The 13,302-nt window shown below is 52.8% G+C and overlaps 1 protein-coding gene across 1 annotated transcript; it reads right to left on the reverse strand.

The window, feature by feature from the left end:
• Positions 1-4,087: 4,087 nt before the first annotated feature.
• Positions 4,088-5,573, reverse strand: M406DRAFT_325240 (uncharacterized protein; the record flags this gene model as incomplete). Its single annotated transcript, XM_040919961.1, has 6 exons — positions 4,088-4,271; positions 4,434-4,628; positions 5,081-5,106; positions 5,186-5,190; positions 5,331-5,364; positions 5,418-5,573. 6 exons carry the CDS (start codon positions 5,571-5,573, stop codon positions 4,088-4,090), a joined length of 600 nt encoding a protein of 199 aa, XP_040780715.1.
• Positions 5,574-13,302: the final 7,729 nt, after the last annotated feature.

Below are 13,302 nucleotides of genomic sequence, written 5' to 3' on the forward strand. Positions count from 1 at the left end.
ACCTGCATGCATCCCTCCCACGAGTGCTAGGCCCAAGGCTTACCTTATTCTCCAACTCAAGGGGTTAAGGACTCATAGACCGGTAAAGGCATGAGGTCACTTGACCCAAGGGCGAGGCTGTCGATGATGACCTTCCCTGGTGGAAGAATCTAGGTCAAAATCCGACACCAACTACGGGTGCAATTCCACAGCTGCGAGTTGGATGGGTGGGAAAGCAGTAGGAGTCGTGTGTGCAGCCCCAATTCCATATCCTCCACACGGATTATCCTCCACAGCAAGATTAGCACAACGATAGCTCCTGACGTTCCTCAAGGGGTGACGTGTCATGAACCTGTAGGGCTTTGGCTTCCACTCCCATGCTGTTCGTTCCAGCCACGCATGTGCTTGTTCAAGACCTTTCATCACAAGTTCCGAGACCGAATATCACAGGACGAAGAATGAGCAGCATCAAATGAAGGTCACTTGACCAACAGGAGGACCCCTCTTCGCCTAGCTCTTGTCGCCTCGCCATACTCCATATTTGTACGCCACAGAAGAGTCGCCAAGACTTGCTGCAGCGACTGCAGCTTCCAGGATTTGACCTTGTCAAAACCCACGGCTTCGTCCCGTCCATCAGCGAGCAACGACACCATCCGCAAGACATGAGACCGCCAGCAGTAACAGAAAGCAGTAGCAGTAGTAGCAGCGTGTAGAATCTCAAGAGTGGCGAAGATGCCCCAGGCATGCGTTGCCAGAGGCACTTCCCGAAAGCATGCTGCACATCCCAAGCCTCAGGCCCGAGAGCCGGTGCACGCGCCTTGGGAAGCTTGCCCACTAAAGGATGGCTTGCCCCGGATCACGGCACTACTACAGTAACAGTAGTAGTAACCCAGAAAAGAGAGAAGACATTGTAGCCAATCTGTCCCTCTCTCTCCCTCTCTCCCTCTCTCCCTCTTTGACTCTTCTCTTCCTGGCCACCAGACCAGAGCCATTGCACTCCAAACGAGATCTTCCCAAGAAGATAAGCGCCGGTAGGCTTGGAAGCCGATACATCGGCCTCACCGCCATTCTTGGAAAGTCTGGTATTCCCCGAACAGTTAGGCGGGCCGGCGACCATCTGACACTCCAATGGCTGGAGAAGCAGTCCCTGGACCATAAGGGCTAGTGAATTACCGTGCATAGCAGGAGAGCAAAGCATGCATGATATAAGTACATGGGTCCGCAAGGCGTGGATGCAGATCCGGACCAAATATATCTGCTCCAAGCACTTGCAGGCGAATGAGCTCCCGGCATCTCCATCTTTTGCTGAACTCTCGAAGTAATGGAGCGGGGTTCCTGTTGATCTGCTTCGTGCTGTCACTGGCAGCAGATGAAGCCTATGTTCTGGGTCGATGTGCGCTCACTCGAGCATCGAACCTGTTCTTGTCCTTTGGTTAGCTCACTTGAGCTCGCCCCTGGCCCGGAGAGGGGAAGCCACTGTCAAGTGAACAAGTTCCAAGAAAATGCAGGAGCAAGTTGCCCGATTGGACGATGATGCGTGTATGTGACCGCCACGCGGGATGCTGTCCAGTACTTTACTTGACGACCGAATGAGAGATAACCCCTGGGTCATCTGGGGGTCACCTGCTCAAGAATCAATGTGGTGCAAGCCGGATCCGTGCAAGCCTTCTTGCACTAATATGTCGTCGACTAGGAACAAAAGGAGCAAAAACCAGGTACAGAGGTAGCTTGGCCGGCACGATCCCGTCTAAGCGGCCACTCACTGTTGTCGTCCCTCGAGGAGAGGAGGAGCGGTAGGCCGGGTAGGCCGGGTACAACAGCCCACCGCTCTCAGAATCAACAAACACGACGCGACATTTACTGATCCCTAACATACCCAGACCTGGATCGCAAACTGATGTGTCGCAAGGAGAGAATAAAATATGAGCCCTGATTCTCCAAGGCGGTCAACACGGCAACTTTTCAGTATCTTGTTTCAGAGCCGGGGCCATTGCCTTGGTATGAACGCCGTAGAAGAAGTAAACCACCTTGGGGGGTTTCACGCTCTAACAGGGCCGGAGATAATGTCCCCAGGTTTGAAAGCATCGTCGGTGGTCGATCCATCTCAGTCTCACAACCCATGGCTGCTGCGTACCTGATGATCCGAGGAGCCGGAAAGGCTGGCCACATGATCGGGGACAGCCGCCTCAAGTGAATGCAGAAGCTGGGTGGAATCCCGCCATGGCGTTTTCCTTGTTTCGACGCACTACCACATCCTAAATCAGCAAGTCTTTTACTTCCCTGGAACATGGTCCGGTCGATGTGCACTTTTGCGTGCGTCACTTGAACATGGCTTCGGAGGTCAGCTGAGAAGTCAATTGCACAAGAAAGTCTGCACAGCAGGAGATGGCGCGATTTTCCCTTTCCTTCCTTCCTTCTTTTTTGGGAACGTCAGCTTGCTGAGGTCAGACGAGGCGCAGAGGAACTGGCTCCTGCCCCAGGGGAGGAGGAGCATTGGCGGCAGGATCGTGCTCTGCACGTCGGAGATTGGTCTTGGGAAAAGCAAGCCATCATCACTGGAATTCCAAGCCGAAGCCGTCGTGTTTTGGACAGAGCAAGGCATCTGCCTTGAAATTTTTATTTTTTTTTATTTTTAAAATTGCTCAGGATTACTTTGTTGAGTCGAATTTGTGTCCCCCCTTCGTAAACCCCTGGCGACATGAGCTTCGGCAGAGCCTCCTGCTCGGCGTCACGGTGTGCTGGGGTGCCTGCCCCCACCACAGGCCTCACCGAGAAAGAATCCACGGGTGGAGAAAGCAGGACTGAGCAGTCTCCAAATTACAGCAGTTCAGACCACACAAATTGGGACAAGAATGGTTGAACGCTGTCCTTGCACGACGTCTGTGGGAGGGATTCCTTCAGCGGCCGTGCTCCCCTCGCTTGTCCCCCAGAAACAATCCCAGGCCCTACAATGCCCGACGAATACTGCCTGTGGGGCCTGCTGGATATCCTGGCTCAGTGGGTTTTTCTGGGGGCGGAGGCGCTGTAGTTCGCTTGACAGCGTCCTTCAGGGGCCCACTCCAGCTCGCTGTGGGGTCGACTTTTTCAGACGCCGGGGTTGAGCTTCTTCGATCTATCAGCATAGCGTTCGATGACGGTGGTGTGTGTGAAACGCGGCTCGACGTCATTGAGGACCAACTTTCTGCATCGTGGAATTGGCCTAGACCGCTTCTGGTCATCTTCTGCCTCAAAAGCTCCGGACGTTTTTGAACGAGACCAGGGGCCTTGACAGTTCGGGCCTTGGTATGTTGTTTGCCCTGCCTTTTTAAACCCCTTCCTTTTGATTGCATTTCACAGCCTCTGATCCGCCCATAGGTTGTCGTGTTCGCTTTAGAGACGTAAATGCAATTGTAATTTGGGGAAAGCGCTGGTCAGACAGTGTGCAGACCATTTCCCGGAATTCTCGACCCACAAAGCTGTTTGGATAACCATTGACCTGGCGTGTGGCTCGATCGACACTGGTCTCACGAACGACCACGTCGCTGAGTGATGCCCACCTAGTCCATCTCTCGTTTTTCTTGTTGACCCCAGGTGATAGACAACATTTTCACCTGCTGTCCCAAGCGGGCTGGAATGGGGCAGGTGGTTTTACTCAACCAGTTCGGAGGTGGCCGCGGCAAGTCCGCCGACTGTTATTCAGCACAGGAGCTCAATGCCCATAGGCTGCTTGGTAGCACGGAAAGCTTTTTTGATTGCGACGAGAAAGATTGCTGCAGGCATCAGCCACCACTAGGATGGCGCACAAGGTAGTCTATTGGCTGCAGAGCCACAGCGGCGCCGCAAGAGCTTGGTTCAAAAAGGCAGGCCCAGTGATGATCAGCGGGCCCGGGCCTGCAGCAGGGGAGGCCACCTTGAGATCCATGCCCTGGGGTTGGCTGGTGGGCGGGGCCGGCATGGCGCTCTACCACCCAGGTCCTTGGCCGCCTAGCGTGCTGCGCGGCATTCCGGTAGACGACATGTCTCGCCGCGCTAGATGACCGGCCGTTGACTACCTGTGGAGGACACAGGCCACACGCCACACCCAGTAACCACCTCCCCGGCCTCTTATTGCAGCGGCGCCACCCTGCTTTCAGTTGGCATGACCCGAGAACAGGATTGTGCCCTCCCCAAGATTGCGATCAGGATCCAGTCGATATTCTCCAGAATGCCATCTCTTGATGGGCGCGCTGCCTTCTCGAGGCCGTTCTAGACGGCATTGTGACCAGATCGGTATGCCGATCAGGGCCTCGTGTCCCTTGTTCCGATGAGTGTTCCTGAACATCGAGTAGTCCCTGCGTTCTTGGCAACGCCAACAAGAGCAAGCCGAAGGAAGCTAGATGTTTGTGACTGCTACCGATCGAGGCGGAGATGCAGATGGGAGGGCAGACAGATAGTGAGGCGTGCTGCCTTGACTGCCGTGCTCAACAGCTACTTACCTGTCATACTGGCACACAAGGCCATCAAACCCCACACTCTGAGGGCGAGATCTCCGGGGCATCAACATGGGATGGATGCATTCCACAGGCGATCTCACCATCAGGTAAGGTTTGGAAGGAGTCGACGATCCCTCGAGAAGCGAGTCCATGTTGGCGACAACGCCAACCGGTGAAAAGACCTTGCTCGGGTTCGTACTATGGTGCAGAGCAGTGGCCTGTCACTTGACGGAAGAAGTGACCGTGCAGGGGGTTTTCCAGAGGAGGAGCGTCAGCCGGAATAGCAGACGACTTGCAGCACCGCATCATTATCGATACTAGGGTCTCGAAGTCTCAACACTTTTGCCGCCCCAGAGTGTAGCCGATGAAGGTTTCCATCCATGCCCTTCGGTCGACGAGTCAGTCCTTGGGGACTGCATCCAACCCAAACGTCCAATGAAGGTCATTCTGCGGTAGCGGACTGCATCGGTACTATGTACATAGTAAGTTGGTTTAGAACATGAATCCCACACGGTTCCACGGGCCATACATGAGGGAATGACGGGCATGCGCTGTCAGCGCAGGAAATGTGCTGAGACTGAACCCCGCGCCGAAGCTTGCTGTCCTTGCATGCGTGCGGTTTAGGCGGTGTCCGTGTTCCCAGACCTCACCAGACGGAGAAATGGGTCTGGTTATACTGAAACAGGGTGTGGAGTGCATACAGTGGTGTTCACAGAAGGTACGTAGCATGCTAACTTTGGGAGGAACAAACTTACTTTTTCTTTAATAAAAAAAAGAGGCCTTGACATGGGTTTTGGATATACTGTACTTTCTCAGTTTGATTCTTCGGCTGAGGTAGTAGTGGGTGGATGCACGAACTAGCCATCCTAGTAGCTCACCCTGGGGACTGTTATCACATACTCCTCGCGTACTTTAGCAGCTTGGAGCATACTGACTAATCAAGCTCGCCCCACCACCACACGTTTTGTTGGTTTTTTTCGTGCTTACCCTCTCGAGTCTAGAGCGCCCTGACACGTGCCCCGCATTACTGGCGGCTGATAAGCCGATAAGATGGCGGGGCCTTTTCGAATGGAGCCAAAAAAAAAAAAAAAAAAAGAGAAGGAAAAGCCACAAAAAAAACCAGACCGATTCAATCTTCACCATTATTACATGATGCGATTTTGTTCGATCTGCAACACGAATACGGTGTGACCTGAGTGAGCCATACGTGCACCTCGCACACACACATTTCCATGTTCGGTCTGAAACATGCGGCACGGAATACTGACTGAGTCTTTGATCGCCTGTCCTTGCTCATTGACCAATCAGACTAGCGAGTTGGAGGGCTGGCCTTTTGAAACACCCATCGATGTCTTTTTCTCGGTGTCCCTTTGGTCCAGCGTGCTGTTCAAAGATCGCTTCTGATCACAGTCCTCATCATGTCACGAAGTGTAGATATCCGGCATTGCTGGCTCCTCTTTCGCGCAGAGTTCATTCGTGATGATCTTTCTTCTCCGCAAAAAGAATGGGAAGGAGGAGAAGCACACATGCACAAATCCGGAAAGCAACGTCTGGGGGAGCCCATTGCATCCCCAGAGTACGTACTATGGTACATTGCATACTCCATGGGGTAGCACCACTGTGTATCGCGCAACATGGGACGATGATGGAGTTTGTTTCGTTCGGGTGGGCTCGAGATTAAGGTTCATGCGAGTTCCACTTTCCTGAGCTGACCTCCTTGGTCCACACTATAATTCATGGTAGAAGCCCGTGTTGTAGCCCTCCCCATGGTATATCGTATAGGCCCCGATTCCTCATGACTCAGCAGTTTGGTCTAGGCCGGCAAATTCAGAGTCAGCCTTTCTGCACACACTTTTCTTTTCTCCTTTGCAACATGGACGGACCTTGAACGGGAATTTACGATCTCGCATTATCGCTGCCCGCTGCTCACCGCCTCCACTTGGTGAAAGATAACCATTCACTGCTAGAAACGTGCCGAGCGGGAAGGTATTAGATGAGTACGAGTAAGAGAGAGGGAGAGAGAGAGAGAGATATCGGCAGGTTTCATGATGGGAAGGTGGTTGCTACGCGAAATAATTACACAGTAAAAACACTTCAGATATAACTAAGCAAAAATCTAGCGACTGTTGTTTCTTCGATGGAATATTGTTGTGCAAAGCTGTCCACGCGGCCTGTGCACACAGGCTCGTACGACTACCATGGTACCATTCTGATCGAGCTTGGGGTGGGGCCATTTTTCTTTCCTTTCCCTTTGTTCTCCGATCCTGTGCGCATCGCAGAGAATCCAAAAGTCTAAAGTAAACTTCACGTCCGGTATAACATATAATAAAGTTAATCAAGGATCGAGGCTGAGCGTGGGAACTTTTTCACAAGATGATTAGATACACGGCCAGGGGGTGTGCGTGGCACAAAAGCGTCGCCTTGCGTTGCGGCTGTATCTCCGCAACCGGGCCCTCGGCTGTGATTGCCCTGGAGCGAGAGGGGAGGAAACTGCAAGCGGGCGGATAAGCAGATCTCGCCACAGATATCGGATCTCCCCCTCCTCCTCCCCATGAAGCGAGCACCTCATTGCGCAGCCTTCCTCGTGTATCGGCATCAGCATGTGGAGACATGTTCTTCTTATCAGCAGCGGGCTCGTACTTGATCGCCGCGGGCTTCTCACATGCATCTGCAAACATCACGCGGTAAAAGAAGAGGGCCAAAGGGGGGGGGGAAGACAAAGGCAAGAGGAAACGGGAATGGTGGTGATTTCGGACCGCTCGGAATGGGGTTTGGAACATCAAGCGCCCAAAATGGCCAAGCTTTTGTTGCACCCCGTATCGCGAGCCTCATTTTGACATATCTAGGGCATATCATGTCATGACGCCGACCTCCGCTGACCTCTACCCGTCCCGCAAGTGGGCCGGCCCACGATGCCGTCAAGACCGATGCCTCTGACGTGCCGGTTGCAGATCGCGGGGCCTCAATTCCGTACTGCGTGCTTGATACCATCGTTGCTATTTGTTGCACGTGGTAATTAAGAAAGAAGCGGCAATAAACTTTGCTTGGCCTGAGACAAGTCTCTTTGATTCTCTTTTGAAGTGGTCCTAACAATCTCGTCAGGAGATCCTTGCGTCACTCACGGCACGGTCATGGCCGGTCAGAAATGATATCAGAAATCAGAAATATCTTGTCATTTCGAACCTTACCTCACCTCCTTGCGGCCCCCAAAATTGACAAAGCCCGTGCTATGGGAAAGTGAAAAGAGAAGAAAAAAAAAGGAGGAGGGGGGTGGGCTGTTCCCGTTGGAGGAGCCATCTCGCGTTCGTATTTGTCTCGTCCTTTTATCAGCATGTTCTTTGTCCGCACAAGCCGGAGCGGCTTGGATCATGGGGTTTGCTGTTTTGCTGTCGGACATTTTGATTCTCACCCTCTCTTCTTATCAATCTGACAAAGCATGAAAAGACCGGTCCGGGCTTGGCCAATTATGCGCCAGAGACATGTTCGGTTTGTAACGCCCGCAGCAAGCCGCCGATCGTTTGTACGAGGTTTCACACAATAATAGAGAATTGAGGTGGTTGCGTGGCTGCGTGGATAAGACGCCGGTGTGAACAGATCGTCAACAAGGTCCCATCGCGTCCTTTGCCGAGCGCTGCTTCTCGGCTCGAGTTGAGATGCGGTGTGTCATTAGCGAACTCCCCTGGTTATGGCGTAGGGACGTCGAGTCTGGAACTCCACAGCACCTAGTACCAGGGGAAGGTCAAACCATTTCGATTTCATGGACTTGGGGGACAATCCAGTGCAACTCTGTTCTATCGTTGTCGCAATAACTGTCCGCAAGCAATCGCGTACATCTCATACGAGTGGTTGCCTGGCACGCTGACATGCCGCCATCAGAACTGCGGCCAATTCTGCGGGGATGGCGTGATATTAAGCAATTCTTCGCCTCCTTCACCAGCGCACCCGCTGCGAGATAAGCGCCCTCCCTTTGTCAAACATCTCTCGCAAAGGTCCACAAGAGAGGAGTATAATAGAATGACTAGGTGTGCCTCATCATGGAGGTGATATCGGCCGGCTATATAGGGGATTGCACAGTAGTGCAGACAAAGTTCTCTCACACTTGGGCGTTGCTGGGTTGATAGCAACAGATGGCGTTGTTCTTTTTTGCAACAGATTCATCTTTGCAGTGGAGCACAACTTCCAGAGGCCAAGCGACGACAACCGTTGTCCCCACCCGGTGTGCAACGGTGGTATCAATCATTGACAAGGTAGAGCCACAGAAGGCCCCCTGGCTCGTGCTGGGTTATGGTCAGAGACCTGGGTCTGGACGACTGTGGAGCACCCGGAAGCTCGGATCCTCGACTCGCTTGGAGCCAATGAAAGTTTCTAAACACCCCTTGGCATGGGATTAAGAGAGAAAACGAGGGGCTCTAGTTGGTGTGTTTTGGATGGCCGATCGATAGAGATCAGAGGTCTTGCATGAGTCTTCCTGGCGAGCGTCCTTGTGTGCTTCTGAGAAGAGAAGGTCTGAGAGAGAATTCTTCAGGGAATCATCTGGCAGGCTGCTCTGATGATGTCTCTTAAATGATTTTCGGCCGTGCGATGCTTTTGAAGCACGCTGGAATTCTCGCTGAACAGGCTTATCCCTGTGTACTGGCCTAGGAGCTGGGATGGTAGTGGCCGCGGAGAAAAAGCTGCATCCTCCTAAGATTAGCGCTGCAGCTTCACGTCGCGGAGCCCCCCAAGAAGGTGCCCTTGATACGATCTCCCATAGGATATCTCTCCGGCTCCGGGACGGGAAAAAGTGCTACATAATACCTACAGCACCGATCCCCGGCAGCAAGTCCAGTGCGGCAGCTGTGTGTGTGTGTGTGTGACTCTGAGAGAGAAACAGAGAAGAAGAAGAAAAAAATACAAAGTACGTACATCAGAGCCAGTGATCCAGAGGCAATGATTTCTGTCGAGACCACGAAAAGACCTTCGGGATTAATGGTCAAGGCTCATTGTAGTGCAGCGAGCGGGCCTAGGGGTCGGACTGCATCAACAGACCTCGTGATGATTTGCAGATGCTGGTCTGAGCCGTGTCAAATCCTTGGATCTCCGAATACCATCTTGGACTGCTTCTGGTATCTCCACTTCCCCACGGTGTTGTCCCCCGCGAAGCAACTGAGAGGAGTAGTCTGGACAAGGTTGAATATGTAATGACCCCAGGATTTATTGATGCTGTCACATAAAGTACTGGCAGAATCGCATGAGCGTTATGATATAGTGTTATTCTCCACAGCGTGTCTGTAGGCCACGGTACTCGGCGCCGCCGTTAAGTGGATCAGCAACTACGTGTTGTGTTGGCAGTCAACAGAGTCGTTGATTCAAGTGCAAGGCCCGCCGTCCCGCCATCTAGGTGGACCGTAGTGTTGACGGTGCAATCACAAGGACAGGAATGTGGTTGGAGTACCGGTGGGCTCTGATCTGCCGGTCTTATGCAGCAGTGCAGTGCCCACAGTGATCCACGACATCTTGACATCAAGTGCAGGCTGTGTAATTCTTTTTTTCTGGTGCAAAGAGCAGTTCAAGATGGTATGCCTGTGGAAGAGCATCAACGTATGCATGCTGTCCGAGACAGGACAACAGAGGGTCTCACAAAGGGCCTACTAGGTTGCCGCCGGAGGAGAATCCAGGCGGCAGTTTGCATCATAAAACCCCGCAGCGACAACGGCCTCACTTTGCCACTGTGGCAGCTGAGGCAGCTGAAAAGCCTGGCGCCTTCAACGAAAAGGTGTTTACTGGTCCGGGCGTAGGCATAGCGGGAGAGACGGGCTTCTTTACACACTCGTGCTGATTGAACACGGCGGCCACCAGAGGTGGTTGAAGCTAGATCGAAGAGCAGCTTTTATCAAGAAGCCACGCAGATACGAGTATTTCGGCAGAGCAGCTCACTGGTGCCGCAATAGTTATGGTGTGGTGCTGGCACGGGCAGTAAATGAGAACTCAAAGTGTATAGCCTCTCTGTCTCTCAGCCTCTTCTCGTTGATCTCCTGCTGTCCATAGTAAGAGGTGGATCGAGAGCATGCTGCCTGTTCGGGATTAGGCCCGAGCTTTGACTTAAAAAAAAACCATGTTGATAAAAATGGCTCGGTAGGATCAACTGGGACGGCTGCACTGTGCGCCCAATCCTTCCAAGTGTCAGGCTCTGCAGTGGGATCAGTCCATCGAGAGTTTAAAAGAGACACGTTGGCTGACCCGTAGCCTCGCATGATCTGCTCGTGAGTTGACCTGACTGGGAGAGTGACTGACTGACTGACTGACTGGAAAGCAGGAGCTGGAGGAGGACCGGGGTGGGACTGCGCCAAACCTGGGGATCCGGAGCTTTCCTGATGATCAGCAGACAGTGAGGCTCTGGGGCTGATGCTGGATCTCACTGTCATGGTCCGAGAAAAGATGAAACACATCCTGTTGAACTCAGTTGATCATCTAGATTTAGTCTTGTCTTACCTGTACCCTTTCTCTCCTTCCCCGTCGCCTGCGACGTGTTCGTCGGAGAACGCGCCTCCTGATTTCTCTCTCTGCGCACGCCAGCCGCGCAATTCGTGCCGCGATAGTAAATTGTATTTCCATCCATGCTCTCGGAAAGGGACCAAAAGGTCTGGATAGCGGCAGAGTCCGAAGAAGACGAATTAGCGAATGAGTAATGACCGTGGAATATGCCCATGTGCGCCGATGATTCGATGGAGGATCCGCCCTCCATGCGTCTGTCGGCGACTCAGCATGGGCGGCTTCCCTCTGCAGTCTGCGTGTTGGCTGGTTTGTTAGTGGGTACAAAGGCAGGCAACTGACATTGGAGTGCCTCACACCGCTAAATATGGAGCAGGCACAGCAGCTGGCGGCCTAGACCGTCGCCCCTAGAGGGCCCAGCTTAACAAGCGCGCAGAGCAGCATCTGAGACCGCAGCCCACGGGCCACAGGACGACGTCATTGTCCAGGCGTGCGTGCTGTCATCAGTGGACCTCTATCGCCTGTGCCAACCCTGCCCTGGCTCTCAGAGGCTGGGAGCACATACCTACATGACAGGTCCAAGAATTCTTCAGCGCTGACGATGCCTGTTTGTTGTTGAGAAGACAGAGAACATTTCCCATAAGACACATAATCTACAATAGCCGTGATGAGCGGTCAAAGTGGTCGGGCAGAGAGGGGTTCGCATATGCACACCTGGCCCCTCTGGTTCCCTTGAACCCCTTCTGCAGCGTATCTGCGGAACCAACTCAACAGGTGTGGGATCTTGAACCACCGATGGCCAATCCCCTTACCGGTGGATCACTAGGTCTGCGGGAAGGGCCCATATATTCAAGAGCGTCTGCAGCGTCTGCCCCTCCGTCTTCCAGTGCCTTGAATACTACCTTGACAGCGTGTTGACCCATGGAGAGCGCGGAGATTTGCCCACTGGATCTGGAAAAGCGGAAGACAGGGCGACGTGGACAAAGACGCATGGCTAGGCGTGTCGTTGGGGTAAAGGCAAAAAAATTTCAGTCTTCCATGCGTCTTCCATCCAGTCGTTGTTGTTGGGAAGTGATGTTGGCATTGGGAGGACTAGAAATTCGGGAGAGCGGCATGAACAGGTCAGAGAGGTAGGGGAGGCAAGAATCATGCTCACCTCTTGCCACGACAGCAAGAGGAAGGTTGGGTGGCAGGCCTGTGCGTCTGTGTACATGGTGAGCTTCTATGCAAAGAGGCAGCCAACACGGCAGCTCTTGAGAAGAGGGAACGAAACGTAACAAAAAGATGCAGTCTCAAAAAGATGAAAAGAAGCTCGCGCAATGGTACGTGATGGAGCTCGTGGTGTTGGATCAACATGCCATGGTGAGTGACAGGTACCACGGAAATCCTGTGGGAGGGAGGAAGAGCGATACAGTGCGAAACGGTGCTATTTTAACATGGCTTTTCTTTTCGTTGTCTTTACTTCTTTTCTTTTTCCCTCTCGATTTTTATTTTATTTTTATTTCCGTCTGTCTTTTTTTTCCTTGGTTTTTGGCCCACACCCTGGTCCATGCTAGGGATCCCAGATCCTACCCCAACTTCAAAAGTCCAAACCCCATCAGATTCCCTGTTCAAGTACTTGACTCCACTAGCAAGCCCCCCTGTCAGTGGAGGTCCCAGGGACCTTGCTTGTGCCCTGCTTCCTTGTCTGGGTACCCTTCTGGGCTCACCAGTTCGACTTCCTTGGCGACTTCCTTGGCAACTTTGGCAAGGCAACTACTATGTACCACCAGAAAGTACGAAATGCAGTGGTGGGAGAGTACATGATCTAGCAGCACACACCACCCCTTCTTTAGTAGGTTTCCTCTGCACAGGCCTGTGCGCCCCCCAAACAAACCAGTCTCAGTCTACTCCTAGCACTGAGATAGCAGCCCCCCACCAATACCTACCAACCATCCAAGCACATCCCCATCCTGCACTTCCTCCATCTCAACAACAAAACACTGGCGATTGTGTACCCATCCTGTGGCAACTTAAGCGATAAATTCTTTCTCATTGTCTTTCTCAAGGAAAAACGTGTAGACCATGTAAGTACCATTAGGAAGTATTCTATTCATGCCCTCTTGGAACATGCGTTGTCCTGCCTGGGTGGGAACTAGGATTTTTAAACTGCGCATTTTGCTTAATTTTTTTTTGGTTGTTGACAAGCGCTTGGCCCTGTAGCGTTGGCAGGAGTGGTACCCCAGATAACCCCAGCGCAACAAACTCAACTGAACTAGGCACACCCCTACCGCTTCTGTCTGGCCACACCTCCTCTCCCCCTAGGCTGTGGGCTGCACACATTCCTGCCATTCAAAACCAAGGCCGTTCCCGCACCTCCCGTACCCAAAGAGCCTCCCGTTCCTCTCTTTACTCTCCCTAC

Source organism: Cryphonectria parasitica, assembly GCF_011745365.1.
Source record: "Cryphonectria parasitica EP155 unplaced genomic scaffold M406scaffold_1, whole genome shotgun sequence".
Taxonomy (NCBI): domain Eukaryota; kingdom Fungi; phylum Ascomycota; class Sordariomycetes; order Diaporthales; family Cryphonectriaceae; genus Cryphonectria; species Cryphonectria parasitica.